Genomic DNA, 15,264 nt, shown 5'->3' on the forward strand with positions numbered 1-15,264 from the left:
TCACTGTTATTGTTTTATAACTTATGTTGTTTGAAGGGGAGAGAGTTCTACATCAAAATGAAATATTCTCACTCCAAAATAACATTGAAGTCACACTGCTATTATCGTCCCCTCATGAAATGATACTGAAAAGTGTTTCTAACATTTAGTCTGTCCTCACTCATATAGTGTGGATGTCATAATAGCACAATGCAGCTTGTAAATTGGCCATCAAGTTAAATTAACAGCTCTGTAAAAGAGTTAAAAACATAACAGTATAACCTTAATGGAAGCATTGGCAGCTGAGTGTATAGTGTGTTAAAATTACCTCTGTACATAAATATATATAATACTCGGTCTGCAGTAGGGACCTTACAATGTAAATGCTCCATCACAACACTCCCCCTCTAACTCATTTAGATGCTGCTGATGCCGGACAGGTGAGCAGCAGAGACTATTTGCCTGTGAGGAGTGAGTGAGAGAGTGAGTGTTTGGCGGCAGATGAAGTGGTCCAGCCCTCTCCTCCTCCTCCTCCTCCTCCTCCTCCTCCTCCTCGTCCTCCTCCTCCGCAGAAGCAACAGCAGCTGCAGCAGCAGGAGAATCGCAAGATGGTAGCAGCGCACACTTCTTCACATTCGTCGGAATCTACTGAGTGGATTATTTGTCTGGACAAAAGGTAATTCATTTAAATGTGATGTCAGTGTCTTTTTTTATTTCCCCAAATAATTGAATTTAACAGAATGATGGGGGATTTTTTTTAGCAGATTCTGGGCGTCGTGCTTCAAAAGCTGAATGAAAACATTGCTGTCGACTCTGTAGTTTTAATTTCCCAGTGGGATTGAGACTCACAGATTGAATCAGGGTGATCATGAAAGCCTCAGGTGTAAGATTATACATTTATATGATGAGTTCATTTGTTTGCCATTACCTTACTGCTGGCTGAGGGTTTAAAGCAAAATTAGTTTGCACAAACTGTAGCTCCGGGGACAATAATCACAGCAGAATTTCAAGTAGGTGTTTGATGTGCTTTTAAAAGTTAATTTGCACTGACTACATTCATATTTGACTCTAATATGCACATGCAGCAGTTTTACTTACTAAATTATAATCGTGATTATTGCTAATATCCAGGTTTATAAACCTAAAAGGACATTCTAATTTGTACCCAGTAGTTTACATGCACAGTGTGAATTACTAAAAAGTGTTATTCTGGGAGTAGAAGTTTCAAAAAGACACGTCAACACATTTCCCTTATAGTCTCCCTGGATAATGCACACACACTAAGCTGCCACTTATTTGCTACAATGTGCACAGTTTAAAAGTTCAATACAGCATTGAACAGCCCTGCAGCTTCTGTGCACACTGTCTCTGAGGTGTTTGATTTTTGGAGGCGGTGAAAATAAATAGATCGCAGTGCAGTATAGATTTGAATGTTTCATAAGAATTATAAGATCAAAATTGATGACAATAAGCTGCCAAGATATTATAAATAGCATATGGATGCCTCATCATTATCATCATGGAATATGCTTTGTAGCCTAGAGGCCTGTTTATTCACAATTTAGCCTCAGACTAAATTCAGCCACAAATCACTGTGGAAATCTTGGCCTGAAAAAACTAACAAAAAACTACTGTATGCACACCTGTCCTGTGTAAATCCAGGTGATGTGCTTTAGTGATGTGACCTCATTTTGATGATAAGAGCTATGAACACCTTACAGATCTATGAACCATTGTCCCTTCGGCACCACTGACAGATGTGTCGCACAGCTGCAATGTGAATATCTGCAATTTACAGCAAATAACTGCAATGTGTGTCGCTGTATACATGATATAATGAGGTTTTACACTTTACACTCAAAATGGGTGGCTGGCCACAGCTCAGATAAGATACACGGGATGAAAGGGGGAGAACGAGGGGCGCATCACAAACAGAGGTTCAAAGTACATCATCTATAAACAGCCACGTGACGCAGTGTGCCAGACGTGTTTACACAGTAATATCCTCTGGTTAGTTATAGGCCTCTGGTTTTCCAGCCGATAGCCTGTGTGCTCCACCCGTGGGCTTCACCTTATCATTCTGCCGCAATTAAATGTTGCAGGTCACTCACTGAACTGAATTGCACTTCTACAGAAGATAATACAACAAAAAGACCCATTTAAATGGATTTTATATCAGTTTGATGGAGAACTTAGCAGATGCAGAAATATACAAAACTCTATATCTCACAGTTGGACTTTAACTTTAAAGTAGTTTTCTTATTTAGTTTGTCGTGTTTATGTTTCATAGATACTGAAAAAGCTGCTTCGTCCCAAACACATTCTGTCCTCACTTCGACCCTGTATCAGCACCTTTTTTTTTTAAGGTGTTTTCTGTGTTGTTGACTTGTTTCCAAACAGACATCTTGGCTTCATGTCTGAAACTCAGGCTCGCACACATCTCTCTGTTGTGCCTTGTTGTGCTCACTCTGCCACAGTACACCATGCAGAAATAGGAGAGTAGATTTGTCCCTTTCCAGCTCAAAAACAAATTGGGAGTAGACAAGGGGATCTCCCATGTTACATATGGCTGCAGGTGTGATCACACGGTCTTATCAGGAAGTGCAGAGAATGGAGACAATGTGACTCTGCTGTCAGGTAACAGGTTGCCAGGGTATACATGATGAAAGAGTCTTTTGCTTGAAAGCTGGTGCTTAAACACTTTTATTGTACCACGACAGAGCGGAAAATATATTAGCACGATAAATCGTTTTTAGAGAGCCAGAAAAGTGTTGCAGCACTGAAGCAAAGCTTTCTTTCCCCTTCCTGAATTATTGATACAGTTATATTTCACTTTTTAAAGGGAGAACATGGATTCAGAGGTGTTTGTATGCTATTGAGAAGAACCACCCACATGTTACATCAGAGCTTCTGGATTCAGTATAACAAATGATGACACACCCGTGGTGATGTGAGAGGGGTCAGCATTTTCTGCTACAGTTTGTTTCTCCCATTGTAAAAGCAACAAAATATAGAAACAACATACTTTTATATTAAAGTTCAAGTATTTCTATAATTCTAAAATCATCTAATGTCAAATTTCCTAGTAAAATACTGACTTTTATTGTTGATCTTTATTTTTTTCACTACAAATCACTGAGATAAAGTTTTTATTTCTATTATGATCATGATGTATTTTTCACAAAACCTAGTAACTGCCTGTTAATCCGCATCTGCACCAAGATGTATGGGTTCTTTCAAGGCCCAGGCCCCACCCCTCCAACAAGTTTGTTCAGTTTTGTAGTTTTTGCTTAACTCTGCCAACAAACAAACCAACAAACAGACACAGTTGAAAACACAACCTTCTTGTGTGGAGATAATTATGATTGGGAAACTGTGATTTTTTTGAAAGCTCCAATATTTCAACTATATTGACTGACTTGGCTCATGCCTCATATCAGCCTGGGAGATTCAGTGTAATTAAACCAAACTTTAATTGACATGTTGTTAAATTGTCAAAGCACATGACTTTAATCCTCACACAAGCAACATTGTAGTCATGCAGCACACACTTGTTAGCTGTCTGACCTCTTGAAAACTGGATCAGACTGTGGTGTTCCAGGCTGATGCTATACTGTGCAAGTGTAAGGCTGAGTTATAACATAGAGTTGACTATGAGTTGATCCCTCCTACAGAGCTAGAGATGGAGTTACGCTGCTTGGGCTGCAGCCTACTTAGGTGCGTCATGGACATTTAATTGCGCAGTTACCTGTAAATGCCCATTTTCTCCTCATTTCTCCAGACCAGCAGAGCGCTCTGGAGAAGATGTCGACATCATCCTTGCACGTCTGAAAAATGCAAAGGCCTTCGAGAGATTCCACACCAGTTTGCTGCAGCAGATCTGCCTGTGTGGATTCTACGAGTGTTTGGAGAAAGGCATCACGTGTATGTCCGGACACGAGCTCTGAAACAACAAAATAGGTCATTAAAAAAAAGGTTGATTTATTCAAATTGTGCTGTGTTTTTTCAGTGTATCGCCAAGGAGACATCGGCACCAGCTGGTACGCCGTCCTCTCTGGTTCGCTGGACGTCAAAGTCTCTGAGACATCACGTCATCAGGTACGACTGACATGATTACACAAGCATGACACCCCAGTTTTAACTGAAATATGGGATATCAAGGTAGAAATGGTGTTTTTCATCTGTCTGGCCTATTAGCATGTCACATATCAGGAATCCTCCCATCTTTTTCAAACTACTTTTTATTAAATAATCACTTTGTGCCTATTCTCTAAATGTACAACATCTCCGTGCATCTCTCTGGGAAGATTTGTTATTTCATCAGTAAAGCCTCACTTGAAATTCATCACGCATGCCAAGGATTCCACATCCAAGCTTGTTTGGAGTGTACATGGGCTGTAAAGAACGTTTAACACTTTAGTTTGAATATTTTTGAATACCATGCAGCTTAATGCACCCCAGTTTGTCTGGATGCTGATTGGAGTAATATCTGTGCAGATTGGAGTGCATGCGTCTGTCTACCACAAGTGCTCAGGTGATTGCCTCTAACCCTTTGAGAGTAGAGCACTGTTTCTCAAGTGTAAAGCACAAAGCATTATCTTGAGAAGAATAAGGACATTACATTTGCATAGTTATTATCTGGCTGCATGATGTTCCTGTAATGAAGCAATGGCCCATGCAGGGAACTCCCTCTGTTTCTGTTACAGGATGCTGTTACTATATGCACACTGGGGACCGGCACGGCGTTCGGAGAGTCGGTCCTGGATAACAGCCCCCGACATGCCACCATAGTGACACGGGAAATTAGCGAGCTCCTGCGGATTGAACAGAGGGAGTTCAGGTCTCTGTGGCAGGTGAGCACCTCTGTTTGCTTCATCTTTGGATTCATCAGACTGCAGGAAATCTCTGTCCATACTGTATCTGGGGACAAATATATAAGAGATTCACACTCTTATCACTGATGTGTTTTGTTCCTTCAAAGGACAAAGACCACACACATTACATAAAGTAAACACATTTCATTAAACTGAAGATTTATTTTCTGGATTTATACTAGCCAGGCCATGTGACTCTGGCCGGCAAGTGACACAAAAACAACACACAATACACCAGGGTTTAGGTACAATCAGGCTTCAGGGTCATACACAAGAAGTTAGTCCGAATTAAGCTGGCAAAAATTCAAAATATAACTTACATGGCACTTTATCTTTAGATCCATTCATTATTCCCAGGGAATCTAGTGAAAATGTCAAAAAATGTCTTTCAATGTTAAAGAAAGTTGAAAAAACTAAATAATCCCTGATCCAGATCTGCTACAAAATGTAATGGGTTATTCCCTGACTCATACCACATGGTGAAATATACAGGTAAAAAATGTCTTTTTAACTTATCTAAAATAAAGATGTGACTCATTTTACATTGTTAAAGTCAATGATTGCAGTTGAAAATCAGATCTGTAACAGTTGATCAGTCGCATAAGGCAGCACATTATCCTCTAATCGTCTGATCCACTGAGGAGGAGGATTCTAGTCGTCTGTCGGATTCTGCTCTTGTTGGAGAGTCGAGCTGAGCACAAGCCAAAGTGTAGGTGGTGTCCAACTGTTTGTGTGGATGAGTGGACGGAGGACTGTGAATTTATTGTTTGGACCGCTGCATGAATAATGAGCTGAGCTGTCCACTTATTATACTGTAACCTTCTGCTCCCAAGTTTGTGTGTGTGTGCTTGGATATTGGTTTTATTGGGGTGGAGGAGCTTTGCACCTTGTGACCACCAGATGGAAGTACAGTTCTGAGGAGAAGCTGCCACTCTGGTCCTGACTCTTTCAGAATAGTCTTCCACAACAAGTAATGATTATAATAAACTCTATTTATGTAGCCCTTTTCTTAACAAAGTTACAATGTGATCTCCAAAGGTAAATGTTCTAACTGCAAAAGGCCTGTTCATCCTTACTCACCAGCCATGATTTGGAAATAACCAGTGTTGGGGAAGATAGTCAAATATTTTAATGAGAGTAGAAATAAATAGATAAATATGTACTCAAGTAAAAGTACCACATAAAAGCAAAAGTAAGTAAGTACTTGCTTTTAGGTGTAATCAAAGTATAAAAATACAAAATTATAATTTACCTCTCGCTATTGATTATTTTTTTTAATCTAAAAACAATGTGAACATGTAACGCGATGACTTGTAGTGGAGTACAATGTACAGATATTGGCTGATATATGTGTTGGATTAAAATTGAAAAGTACATGAAAAAAAATACTTAAGTAAAGTACAGTAACGAAGTAAATGTACTTTGTTGGATTCCTCCACTGATAAGCAGTGTAAGTCAGATCCATTATATTCATGCGACACCTGTGAGATAACTCGGAGTCTATCTTGCTGCTTCAGGACAAACATGAAACTTGACATAATACATATTTAAATTTATTGTCACATGTTCGTGGAGAAGTAGAAGATTTATCAAAGTAGGTTGTTTTTCCTGAGTCTCTCACCTCTGCCTCCCCCGGGGCTGTTGGCTGGAGGGCGTCCCGCTGTGTCGAGGCCCTTCTTCTCCCTCCCAGGCCCCCTCCTCTGTAATGGGCTGGTTTCCTGAGAGACACAGCCCATTTCCTCTGGGACTGAAGGGCACAAGCGGGTTAAAGTAGGACCCGTGTGTCTCTGTCAGGGCAGTGGTCAGCTGTGGCTGGATGTGTGTTCAGGATCACTTGGAGATACTGCTAACCCACACTCACTTCACCTCTGCCCCGAGGCCACCTCTTCACTCAGGTTTGTTCCAGATGAGATTTTATGGCCTCTGACTCCGGTGCATCAGATTGTTGTATGTTGTCTCCTCCGATCTGTGTGGGTTTGGTTGGTATATAACCTAATGAATTTGATGTATTTTGTTCCATCATGTTTAACTGATATTTTGCAATTTACATTATAATTTAGTGCAGTTTTTGAATGTTGGATCAGTCTTGTTCAACGGCATTGGATAGCAAAACTCATGTCATGTGACCTCTTTTCCAACTCAACTATATCAAACTCTACAGGAGAGTCATTTTTCTGGAGGTGTCTCCACTGACTCGTGTGGTGTTCCCCGCTGCCTTTTTCTTATTGTTTCTTCACTTGGATTTCTGGATTTAATTGGATTTCTGGTTTCCACTGTGCAGAATAATATACAACACTATAGAAGCTTGTTATGAGCATCATTTTCATGCTCCAAGCAGAGTGCTTTTACAAGTCTGGAGTGGATATGCAGTGTTTCCTCTTTAAAACATGTGCATCTCCAATCATTGATCCAGTTCAGGTTGATTTGCATTTGTCCAAATCATATATTCATTGTACTTCCTGATGTATTTTAGCCCAGAAAACCAGGACAACAGTTTACAGCATTAGCATCGATCCTCCGTTGTTACATGGGCAGATTTTGTTTTGTTTCACAAGTCGGCAAAACTGTGACTGAAGGGCTGTCGAGTCAAAATTCCCTCGATCAGCCTGTTGACTGAAAATCGTTACACTTGCTCTCGTTCTTTTTCACAATTAGTTGTTCTTACAGCAGTTTTGCCAAATAACTCTGGCAACGGTGTTTATTTGGTCCTCTCAGTTTTGCTGCAATGCAGAAAGACTGATGTATGTTTTCCATTGTTGCTAGTGGCTTCACACTGCAGACTGCCTCTTGCCAGTTTTACTGTGGCGACAAACTGCCTCCAACTTCCGTCCCTGCACGGGAGGATCACTGGCTGCTTAAATAGTGTAGTTCCGCTCCCTCACTCAGGTTAAATTACATCTGAATGGCATTTTGCGATGCATGAAAACATAAAGCTGCGTGAGCTAAGTAAGCCCTGAAAACCTGGGTGAACAGAAGAAATGTTCTTTGATGCCATTGCAGCTGGAGAGAGATTGTAAAGGGACGATTTCAAGGGAAATGCACCACTTATCCTGCTTTGCTGAAGAAGAAGCCCGAGGAAACAAACCTACACACCTCCTCCTCCTCGTCCTCCTCCTCCCACACAGATCTGTCCTCGCCTTAGGCCGAGCACTTTTACAAAAACTATGCCAGAGTGAGCACACCAATGCCCCAATGAACCAATGGATCCAATTCTTTATTCATGTCTGTCCATGTCAATTATTCAGTGTATATCTCCCTCCTGTGTTTACATCTTCTCCTTAAGCTAATATAAGGATATGGATATGTTATTTTTTTTTGTGCTGTAGATGCAACAAATGCATTTTATTGCAAGTTTTCCTTTTTCCTAATTTGTTCCAATATTTTCTGCATGTGTGACTGTGACAAGTGCACACGAGGGGACTCTCCATGCATGAGTGGTCCATGGACATCACTCATGCATGCAAGTTTGATATTTTCTTGTGCTGCTGACTGCTACAACCACTACGAAAGGGGCTTTCACGCTGCTGTGCACGTGACAGAAGCTGGATTCTGTCACTGGGAATGAGTGACTGTGTGCTTGTTTGTTTAACACAGCAGATATGGGCCAAGCTGAGCATGCACACACACACACACACACACACACACACAGACACAGTTGCCTGATCATCAATTCGCTCTTCACTGTGTTTCCTGCTTCCGACAGCCACTGTGATTGAAACAACACAAGTGTAATTTGTTTTTTTTAGGTCGTAAGGCGGCTCTGTTACTGTCACAGCAGTGTGCATGTGGCCCGGACATGAAGCTTTGTTATTGTGCATCAAATTACACATCACAGGAGGACTGTTGCACGGCACATGCTCTGAATGCCACCATGTTACAAATGGGTGTATTCTTCATGTGTGTTTGTGCTCGGAGCATGTCTGCCGGGTGCAGAGCTGAGAGCACGGCAGGGTGTTCGGTGTGTCACTAGCATCAGTCCATGTAGAAGTAGCCTGGTGGGCAGCCAGTGGAGAAAGCTGACGAACAGGAAGTGGCAGGGGCGCAGCGTGCCCTCTGGTGTCTCAGGATTGGAGCGGAGGGGGGCTGGAAAAGAAACACGAGACCACATGAGTTCTCTGGCTTTTCAACATCCATGTCCCGAGCCACATCCAGAGCCTGAGTGTGTGCAGTGGATATGTGCACGGGGAGATTGAATCGAAAACATTTTATCCCCTAATCTCTGTTCACAGAGTTAATGAAAAAGCCTGGCATGTGAACTGGAAGCTGTGCAATACAAAAACCTTAAAAAACTGCATTCCCTCTGTCTTTTATGATCCAACAACTTTTCCTCTAGCGCCACCATGAGGCTGACAGTTGAGGGTCAGAGTCAAATTTCTCAAAATCAAATTTGAGGAGAAGATAATGAAGATGGAATATGTTCTCTCTCCAGTGCCTCCATTTCCTATTGTCCCTCATAAAATACAATGTACCAGAGTTTGAAATTGGTGCCTGTTCAATATAAACCAATGTTCCATGAAATTCAAGATGACTAATGACAAAACCTAAAAAGAGGAATAAACATCCATCTCATGGTTTTCCTAAAATCACAGAGGCTAATCAGTTTAAGTGTGTTCCGTCAGCCGGGACTATAAAGTGACAGAGTCCGATATGACACTGATTCAGCTGATCTGTTGTTGTTTCTGGTCCTTCTCTCTGTTTCTTAGTTACATTTCTTGATGTTATGAATGAGGTTGGAGGAAATGTCAACAAGAAACAAGAAACTATATTTACTTCTGCCAAGGAGGTCATGTCTTTCATCTGTTTTCATCTGTTTATTTCACAAAAACTACTGTGGATCACCACAAAACTTGGTGGAAGGATGCAGGATGAGTCAGGGAAGAACAGACTTAACTTTTGTGCAGATCCAGCAATTTCTTTTTACTTTCTTTTTTTACATTTTCACCAAAATCCCATAATTCATGGATCTTGATGAAAAAAAAAGGCATATTTAGGGGAGTGTGTGAAATTTGGTGCAGCTTTAATTTTAATTTCAGAGAACTGTTGGACCCTGGTGTAGGAATGAACTCTACTGAGTTCTATTGTAGTTTGACAAAAAGGCCGCACTAGGGTCGTAACAATTTTACTTTAGTAACAACAATTGTTGTCTTGCAAATCTGCCATTAATCAATAGAGACACAGTAATATCCCTTTGAGAAATGTTTGATTTGGTTCATTTCTTCGCTCCGGGAGTTGAATGCAGCTGTCCTGTGTCTTTGATAAGAAACAAAGTCAAAGATACCATCTGGTCTCTGTACTTAAGAGGAAGAGGCTCAGCGATAGGAGCAGGAGTCCGGATGATGCTGTCTGTACATCTGTCTTGTACATTAAAGGGTTGGACTCCAGAAAAACTTTGGAGTTCAGAAAGGACAAGATTCTAAAAGTTTAACTAAATGATGATGGGTTGTGATGAAGGTATTTGCAAATTATTTTGACATCTCGACTGCCTTCACATCCTGTGTGAATGGCCTGGCTCGACTTGCATTGCAAAGGTGGCCGTGCTGAAAATGAATGAGTGACTACTCTATTAGGAGTGTAGTGGCTCCAGTGGGGGGGGGGGGGGGGGGGGGGGGAAAGAGAGAGAGAGAGAGAGAGAGAGAGAGAGAGAGAGAGAGAGAGAGAGAGAGCATGCTCCTGTGTGCTCACTGACTGGAGTTGAGTAGTCACCCTAGCAACTGCTGCTCAGAAGAAGTCGGCGGCTGACTGGCACTGTGCTGCTCGTACACAGTGTGCTGTGCTCGCTCAGTGACTGTGGTGACGGGGCTGCTGGACCATGTGTGACCACGCTGCATATGACCCACGACCAGTGTGACACTGGGACTCTCAGAAGTGGATTTACATGCTCGGGGTGTTTGTTAATGCCTGGATGAAGAGCTTGTGGAGGATCTTCCAGTCGTAAACAACAGTAATAGGCTGCATGTGGATGCTGATCTTTAGGTAATCTTTCTCAAACTTTTTGAACAGTGCAATGCTTTTGATTCATGAGGAGTACTGTGTAAGATTTTGGGGCAAGTAAAACTTTGCAGGATTAGATTTCCTGCAGAATTTTTCTTGCTTATGTTGCAAAACTTCCTGGAAAGTCAGAATTTGCATTAAAATTTGCAAAATGTATTGCATTTCTACTTACAATTAAAAAATGTTGAATTTATGTTGGAACTGTTCCTGTTTTGAGGAAATCAAATATTTATGAAGTACAGTGACACTCTAGGGACAGTTCTTCCCCCCACTTGTTTCCAGAAGTGTGCCTGCAAGAGTTCAGAATATTCACCGGATGCCTGGAGAACAGTTTGCACTTATGTAATCTGGGGGTGAATTATTTAAAATACAAGAGTGCATTCATGCACGTTGATGCTCACAATGCCATAATGTGCTCGGGCATGTTAGAGCGAGGAGGAGGCATGAACTGAAAATGCACCGACGTGACTTGATTAATATCTTCACCGATCTGACGTTATGACGGAGATAAGACTGGACTTATCTGTGGACTCATACACATAATCACTCGAGGCATAGCAACAATGTGGATCACACAGAGATAGGACTGTATGCTCAACAGTTTCTCACTTAATGTTTACAGTGTTTATGATGTTTTTATTCACAGGACGCGTGAGTTAACATGACACAGTGATGGTACAGGACATGTGAGAGCTCTGCTGCTGCCCTGAACAGTGACGTTAGTGTGTGAGAGCAAATAAACACAACCAAACTTCACTGGGGTGAAATAGAATCGGTCCATAAATTACTGTAGACATTTCTATATATATGTCTTTATGTTTGTATTATGATTTTATGTAAAAAGCTGTGTGGTGAATGAATGCAGAATCAAATCAGACATATCTGTGTACTCTACATACACCTGTCAATTTGTCAAGTAAATTATTATATTATTTATAATTATAATTATAAAAATTATTTGTGAACATCTTTTGTTTTAGAAAATGTTGAATCTTTCATTTCCAATACCAAAATATTGTCATTCGTGGATCTTGTTACCTGTAATTACAGAGTCACATATGTTCAGTATTAATATTTCATCAGCCAGACAATGCTACCCCTTTGAGTCAAGTTCAAATAGTTTTCAATTATTACTATTTTTAACTTTTCAGTTGGGTATGTTTTTCTTTTTTGTGGAATCATGAGCAACCGTTCATTGATATAAAGTCAAAGCACAAGAAAGGAGAAAATAAAACGTCACTTTTTGGGCGGCTGTGGATCAGGAGGTCGAACGGGTCGTCCCCTGACCGGCAGTTTGATCTCAGAAATAGAGAAATGAACATAGCTGCATTGAATGAATGTGCGTGTGATGGCAGAACTGTACTTTGTCATTGTTCAACATAATCTTTGAAATCTAAAAACATCTCTTGGTTTGTCATCACATTTTCTGCAGTTAAAGAACAGCCCCTTGTTAAAGTTGTGTATCTGCCGTCTGCTACATGATGGTTCTGAAGTCAGGTCGATATTTGTCAAGGGCTCTTTAAGCTCCTTATAGATATAATAGATGTTATCATTTTACTTCATCGGCCTAATTCCTGTTTGAAACAGCTGCTCAGAGTAAATCTGCCTCAGATCATAATCTTGCAATGTGATGGAATCAGTTCATAAAAATAGCACAATAGATTCAGGTGACTACATCGACGTGATCACTCTCTGAGTGTCAGATCGTGACCGATTATTTGACTCAGTAGAATAACCCTCAAGGCCCATCTCATACGTGCTTTACACTAATAATCGCATGTGTTCAGAAACCTAAGCACCACTAATACAACTGTGGATTTTATGCACAGAGATGTGCGTGAGTCCCAGTGGAGCTTGTTTCTGACTCTTGTGCGTCCATTTGTCAGGAAATGCTGATCTGCTGCAGCAACTTAGTGATCCTAAAACCCCTAGAAAGTGATTTACTGCTCTGCTGTCCCTACACAACTGGAGATAATGGATGATAAGGAAACCTCTGCCACTGTTATGGCTATAAATGATGGACTGAAGGGAAGTAGCTGCACAAATCTCACCCAGCGGATGTTTTACTGTGACATAAAGCGTTGTTATGCATTTTTTTAATTTGCATTTCTGGGTGACAAAGCAAGCACGTTTGACTTTAGATGTCTTTCTAAACAAGGCTTATAAACCTAATCAGGATGTCAACAGGGTTTTTTACGTATTCATTATAAGATCTCATCATCCAGTTCCAGTACACTCGCAGTATTTATCTCTCTAGCTGTTGTGTGAACGGATTTAATGCTCTAATAATCATGCAGAGTTAAAATGATAAAGGCCAATGTGTGATTCATTCAAAGGAGTAGTTTCACATTTTGGGAAATTGGCTTATTTGACTGATGCAACAATAATGTTTGAAAGTGGGAGCAATCTTTTCATCTAACTGTGCAAGTATCAGCCAGAAAGCATAAGTGCCAAAATATTGTACTATCCATTTAACTATAAAGCAATATTCTTCTGGGTGTCAGGTACACAACAACTCCCAATACAATACTACCTATTGAATTTCTGTCTGACTAATCAATTAATTGACTAATGGTTTTCGACAAAGAGACAATATAACTAAAATAATAAGATAAAAATAGTCTGATGCAAGCAGAGGGTAAACCGAAGTGACAGTGAGGTGGAGGTTGTGAAACAGTTGCTTATAGAAACAGGTGTATTATGTGTTCTACGAGTCAGAGACATCATTACTGACAAAACAGAGACTGAGTGCTTTTTACACACCTGAAAATGGTTCTAATCCTCCTCTAAAACAACAGCAGCACCGTGTGAAGCGGACTCAGCTCCTCAGGGAGAACAGCTTTATTAGTTCAGACGGGATGAGTTCATTTGTTTCTGTGCGGCTCAGTTTAAGTGCTCCTCCCTAATCCTAAATCCTTCAATTGTTGACAAAGATTGGCTTAGTGAAGTGACTCTGAAAGCTTCACTGCATTGACTAACTTTGAAGGATTAATTAATCTGATAATTACGTTCATAATCTGAGTATGGGGTTGACTACAGTTGTTTTGAAACCTCACTGAAACATTTCCAGCCTCGTCTTGATGGAGGGGTAAAAGCTGTGTTCCCCAGAAGAGTCTCTAAAGTGATTAACTGACCTCAGAGGGTGGAATTGAATTTAAAACCTTGGCCTCTGAGAACACATTACCATCCAGGAACAAACGGCAGGAGAGTTCTAGCTTTCATTGAGTCTCCTCTGACCAGGAGATAGGAGGCCACAGAGACCTGGCCGGTCACTAAGTGGTCCTCTATCAGCTTCTTATTGACCGAGAACACAGCCTCTGTGGCACATAATCAGTTTTTGGTCGTCTTTGACAACAAAATAATCTCATAGGCTACCATTTACATTTGAGAAATTGTTTTAAAACAAAATTTTAAGATTCAGCTTGTACCACAGTAAAATGTTGTATGATGAGGTTTTACACGTGACAAAAACTAGAATGTTACTCAGTAGAGCACGTACCTCCGCTGAGCCAAACAGCCGACTTAAATTCAATAAGGCTGAACCACATTACACACACTCATAGATATCAGTCCCTTTTTTTTTTTTTTTATGATTCATGAATGATTCAGTTTTTTGTGAAAATAACAGAAAAAAACCTCTGGATCAGTTTGTGTCTCCAAAAATGTGGATATATTGGTTAAATAGTTTTCAAGTAATCCTGCTGAAAACAAACAAACCATTAAACAGCTGGAAACATTCCCTCCTGTGATGAGAAGATAAAATGAAAAACAAAACACTGACTTAATGCTACATAATTTCCATCCATCCATTCATTATTTATACCCCTAATCGGATGAGGGCGGCAGGGAGAGCTGGAGCCAATCCCAGCAGACAGGGTACACACTGGACCGGTCACCTGCGTATCACAGGGCCAACATACAGAGACAAACAACCATTCACACTCAGTTTCACACCCACAGACGAATCTCCAATTAACCTAACAACAATCTGCATGTCTTTGTGCAGAAAACCCACTCAGACACGGGGAGAACACGAAAAGTGTACACAGAAAAGCTGGGATTCAAACTTGTAAGGCAACACTGCTAACCCCTACACCACTGTGCCACTCGCGATCAAAAATATGCCTGGTTGAGTTAATTAGAATAATCCGACATAAAAGAGAGAAAAACATCCCTGCATTTTCTTTTTTTTTAAATCCTGTGATGTCTTAAATATCATATTATCATACAAAAACTATGATGTTACATTTTATCATAAGAAAACAGTGTTTTGATTTAATTTTTTTTCAGTGGTTTTGCATTTAAAGAGTTTTGTATTCACCACTAGACTCCCTTCATAACACGATATATCTTTATGGCTCATTGGCTATGGCTGGATTTACCTCTCAGTGCACCAGTGCCATGAACAACAACATGACAT

At 40.6% G+C, this 15,264-nt stretch overlaps 1 protein-coding gene across 3 annotated transcripts in view; it reads left to right on the plus strand.

Annotated features, from left to right (window-relative positions):
* Nucleotides 1-510: 510 nt before the first annotated feature.
* The window catches only part of rapgef4 (Rap guanine nucleotide exchange factor (GEF) 4), a 33,404-nt gene continuing 18,650 nt past the window's right edge, over nucleotides 511-15,264 (plus strand). The window contains exons 1-4 of one of the 3 annotated variants that reach the window (XM_034575277.1): nucleotides 511-655; nucleotides 3,761-3,903; nucleotides 3,989-4,077; nucleotides 4,686-4,832. In XM_034575277.1, coding sequence (XP_034431168.1) covers nucleotides 588-655; nucleotides 3,761-3,903; nucleotides 3,989-4,077; nucleotides 4,686-4,832 — 447 coding nt within the window. In that variant the 5' untranslated portion in view covers nucleotides 511-587. Of the gene's footprint in view, nucleotides 656-3,760; nucleotides 3,904-3,988; nucleotides 4,078-4,685; nucleotides 4,833-6,554; nucleotides 6,749-10,634; nucleotides 10,827-15,264 lie in introns of those variants that run through there. The other 2 variants (XM_034575278.1, XM_034575279.1) reach the window with 2 other exon arrangements.

This window comes from Hippoglossus hippoglossus, chromosome 21 (genome assembly GCF_009819705.1).
Source record: "Hippoglossus hippoglossus isolate fHipHip1 chromosome 21, fHipHip1.pri, whole genome shotgun sequence".
NCBI lineage: Eukaryota > Metazoa > Chordata > Actinopteri > Pleuronectiformes > Pleuronectidae > Hippoglossus > Hippoglossus hippoglossus.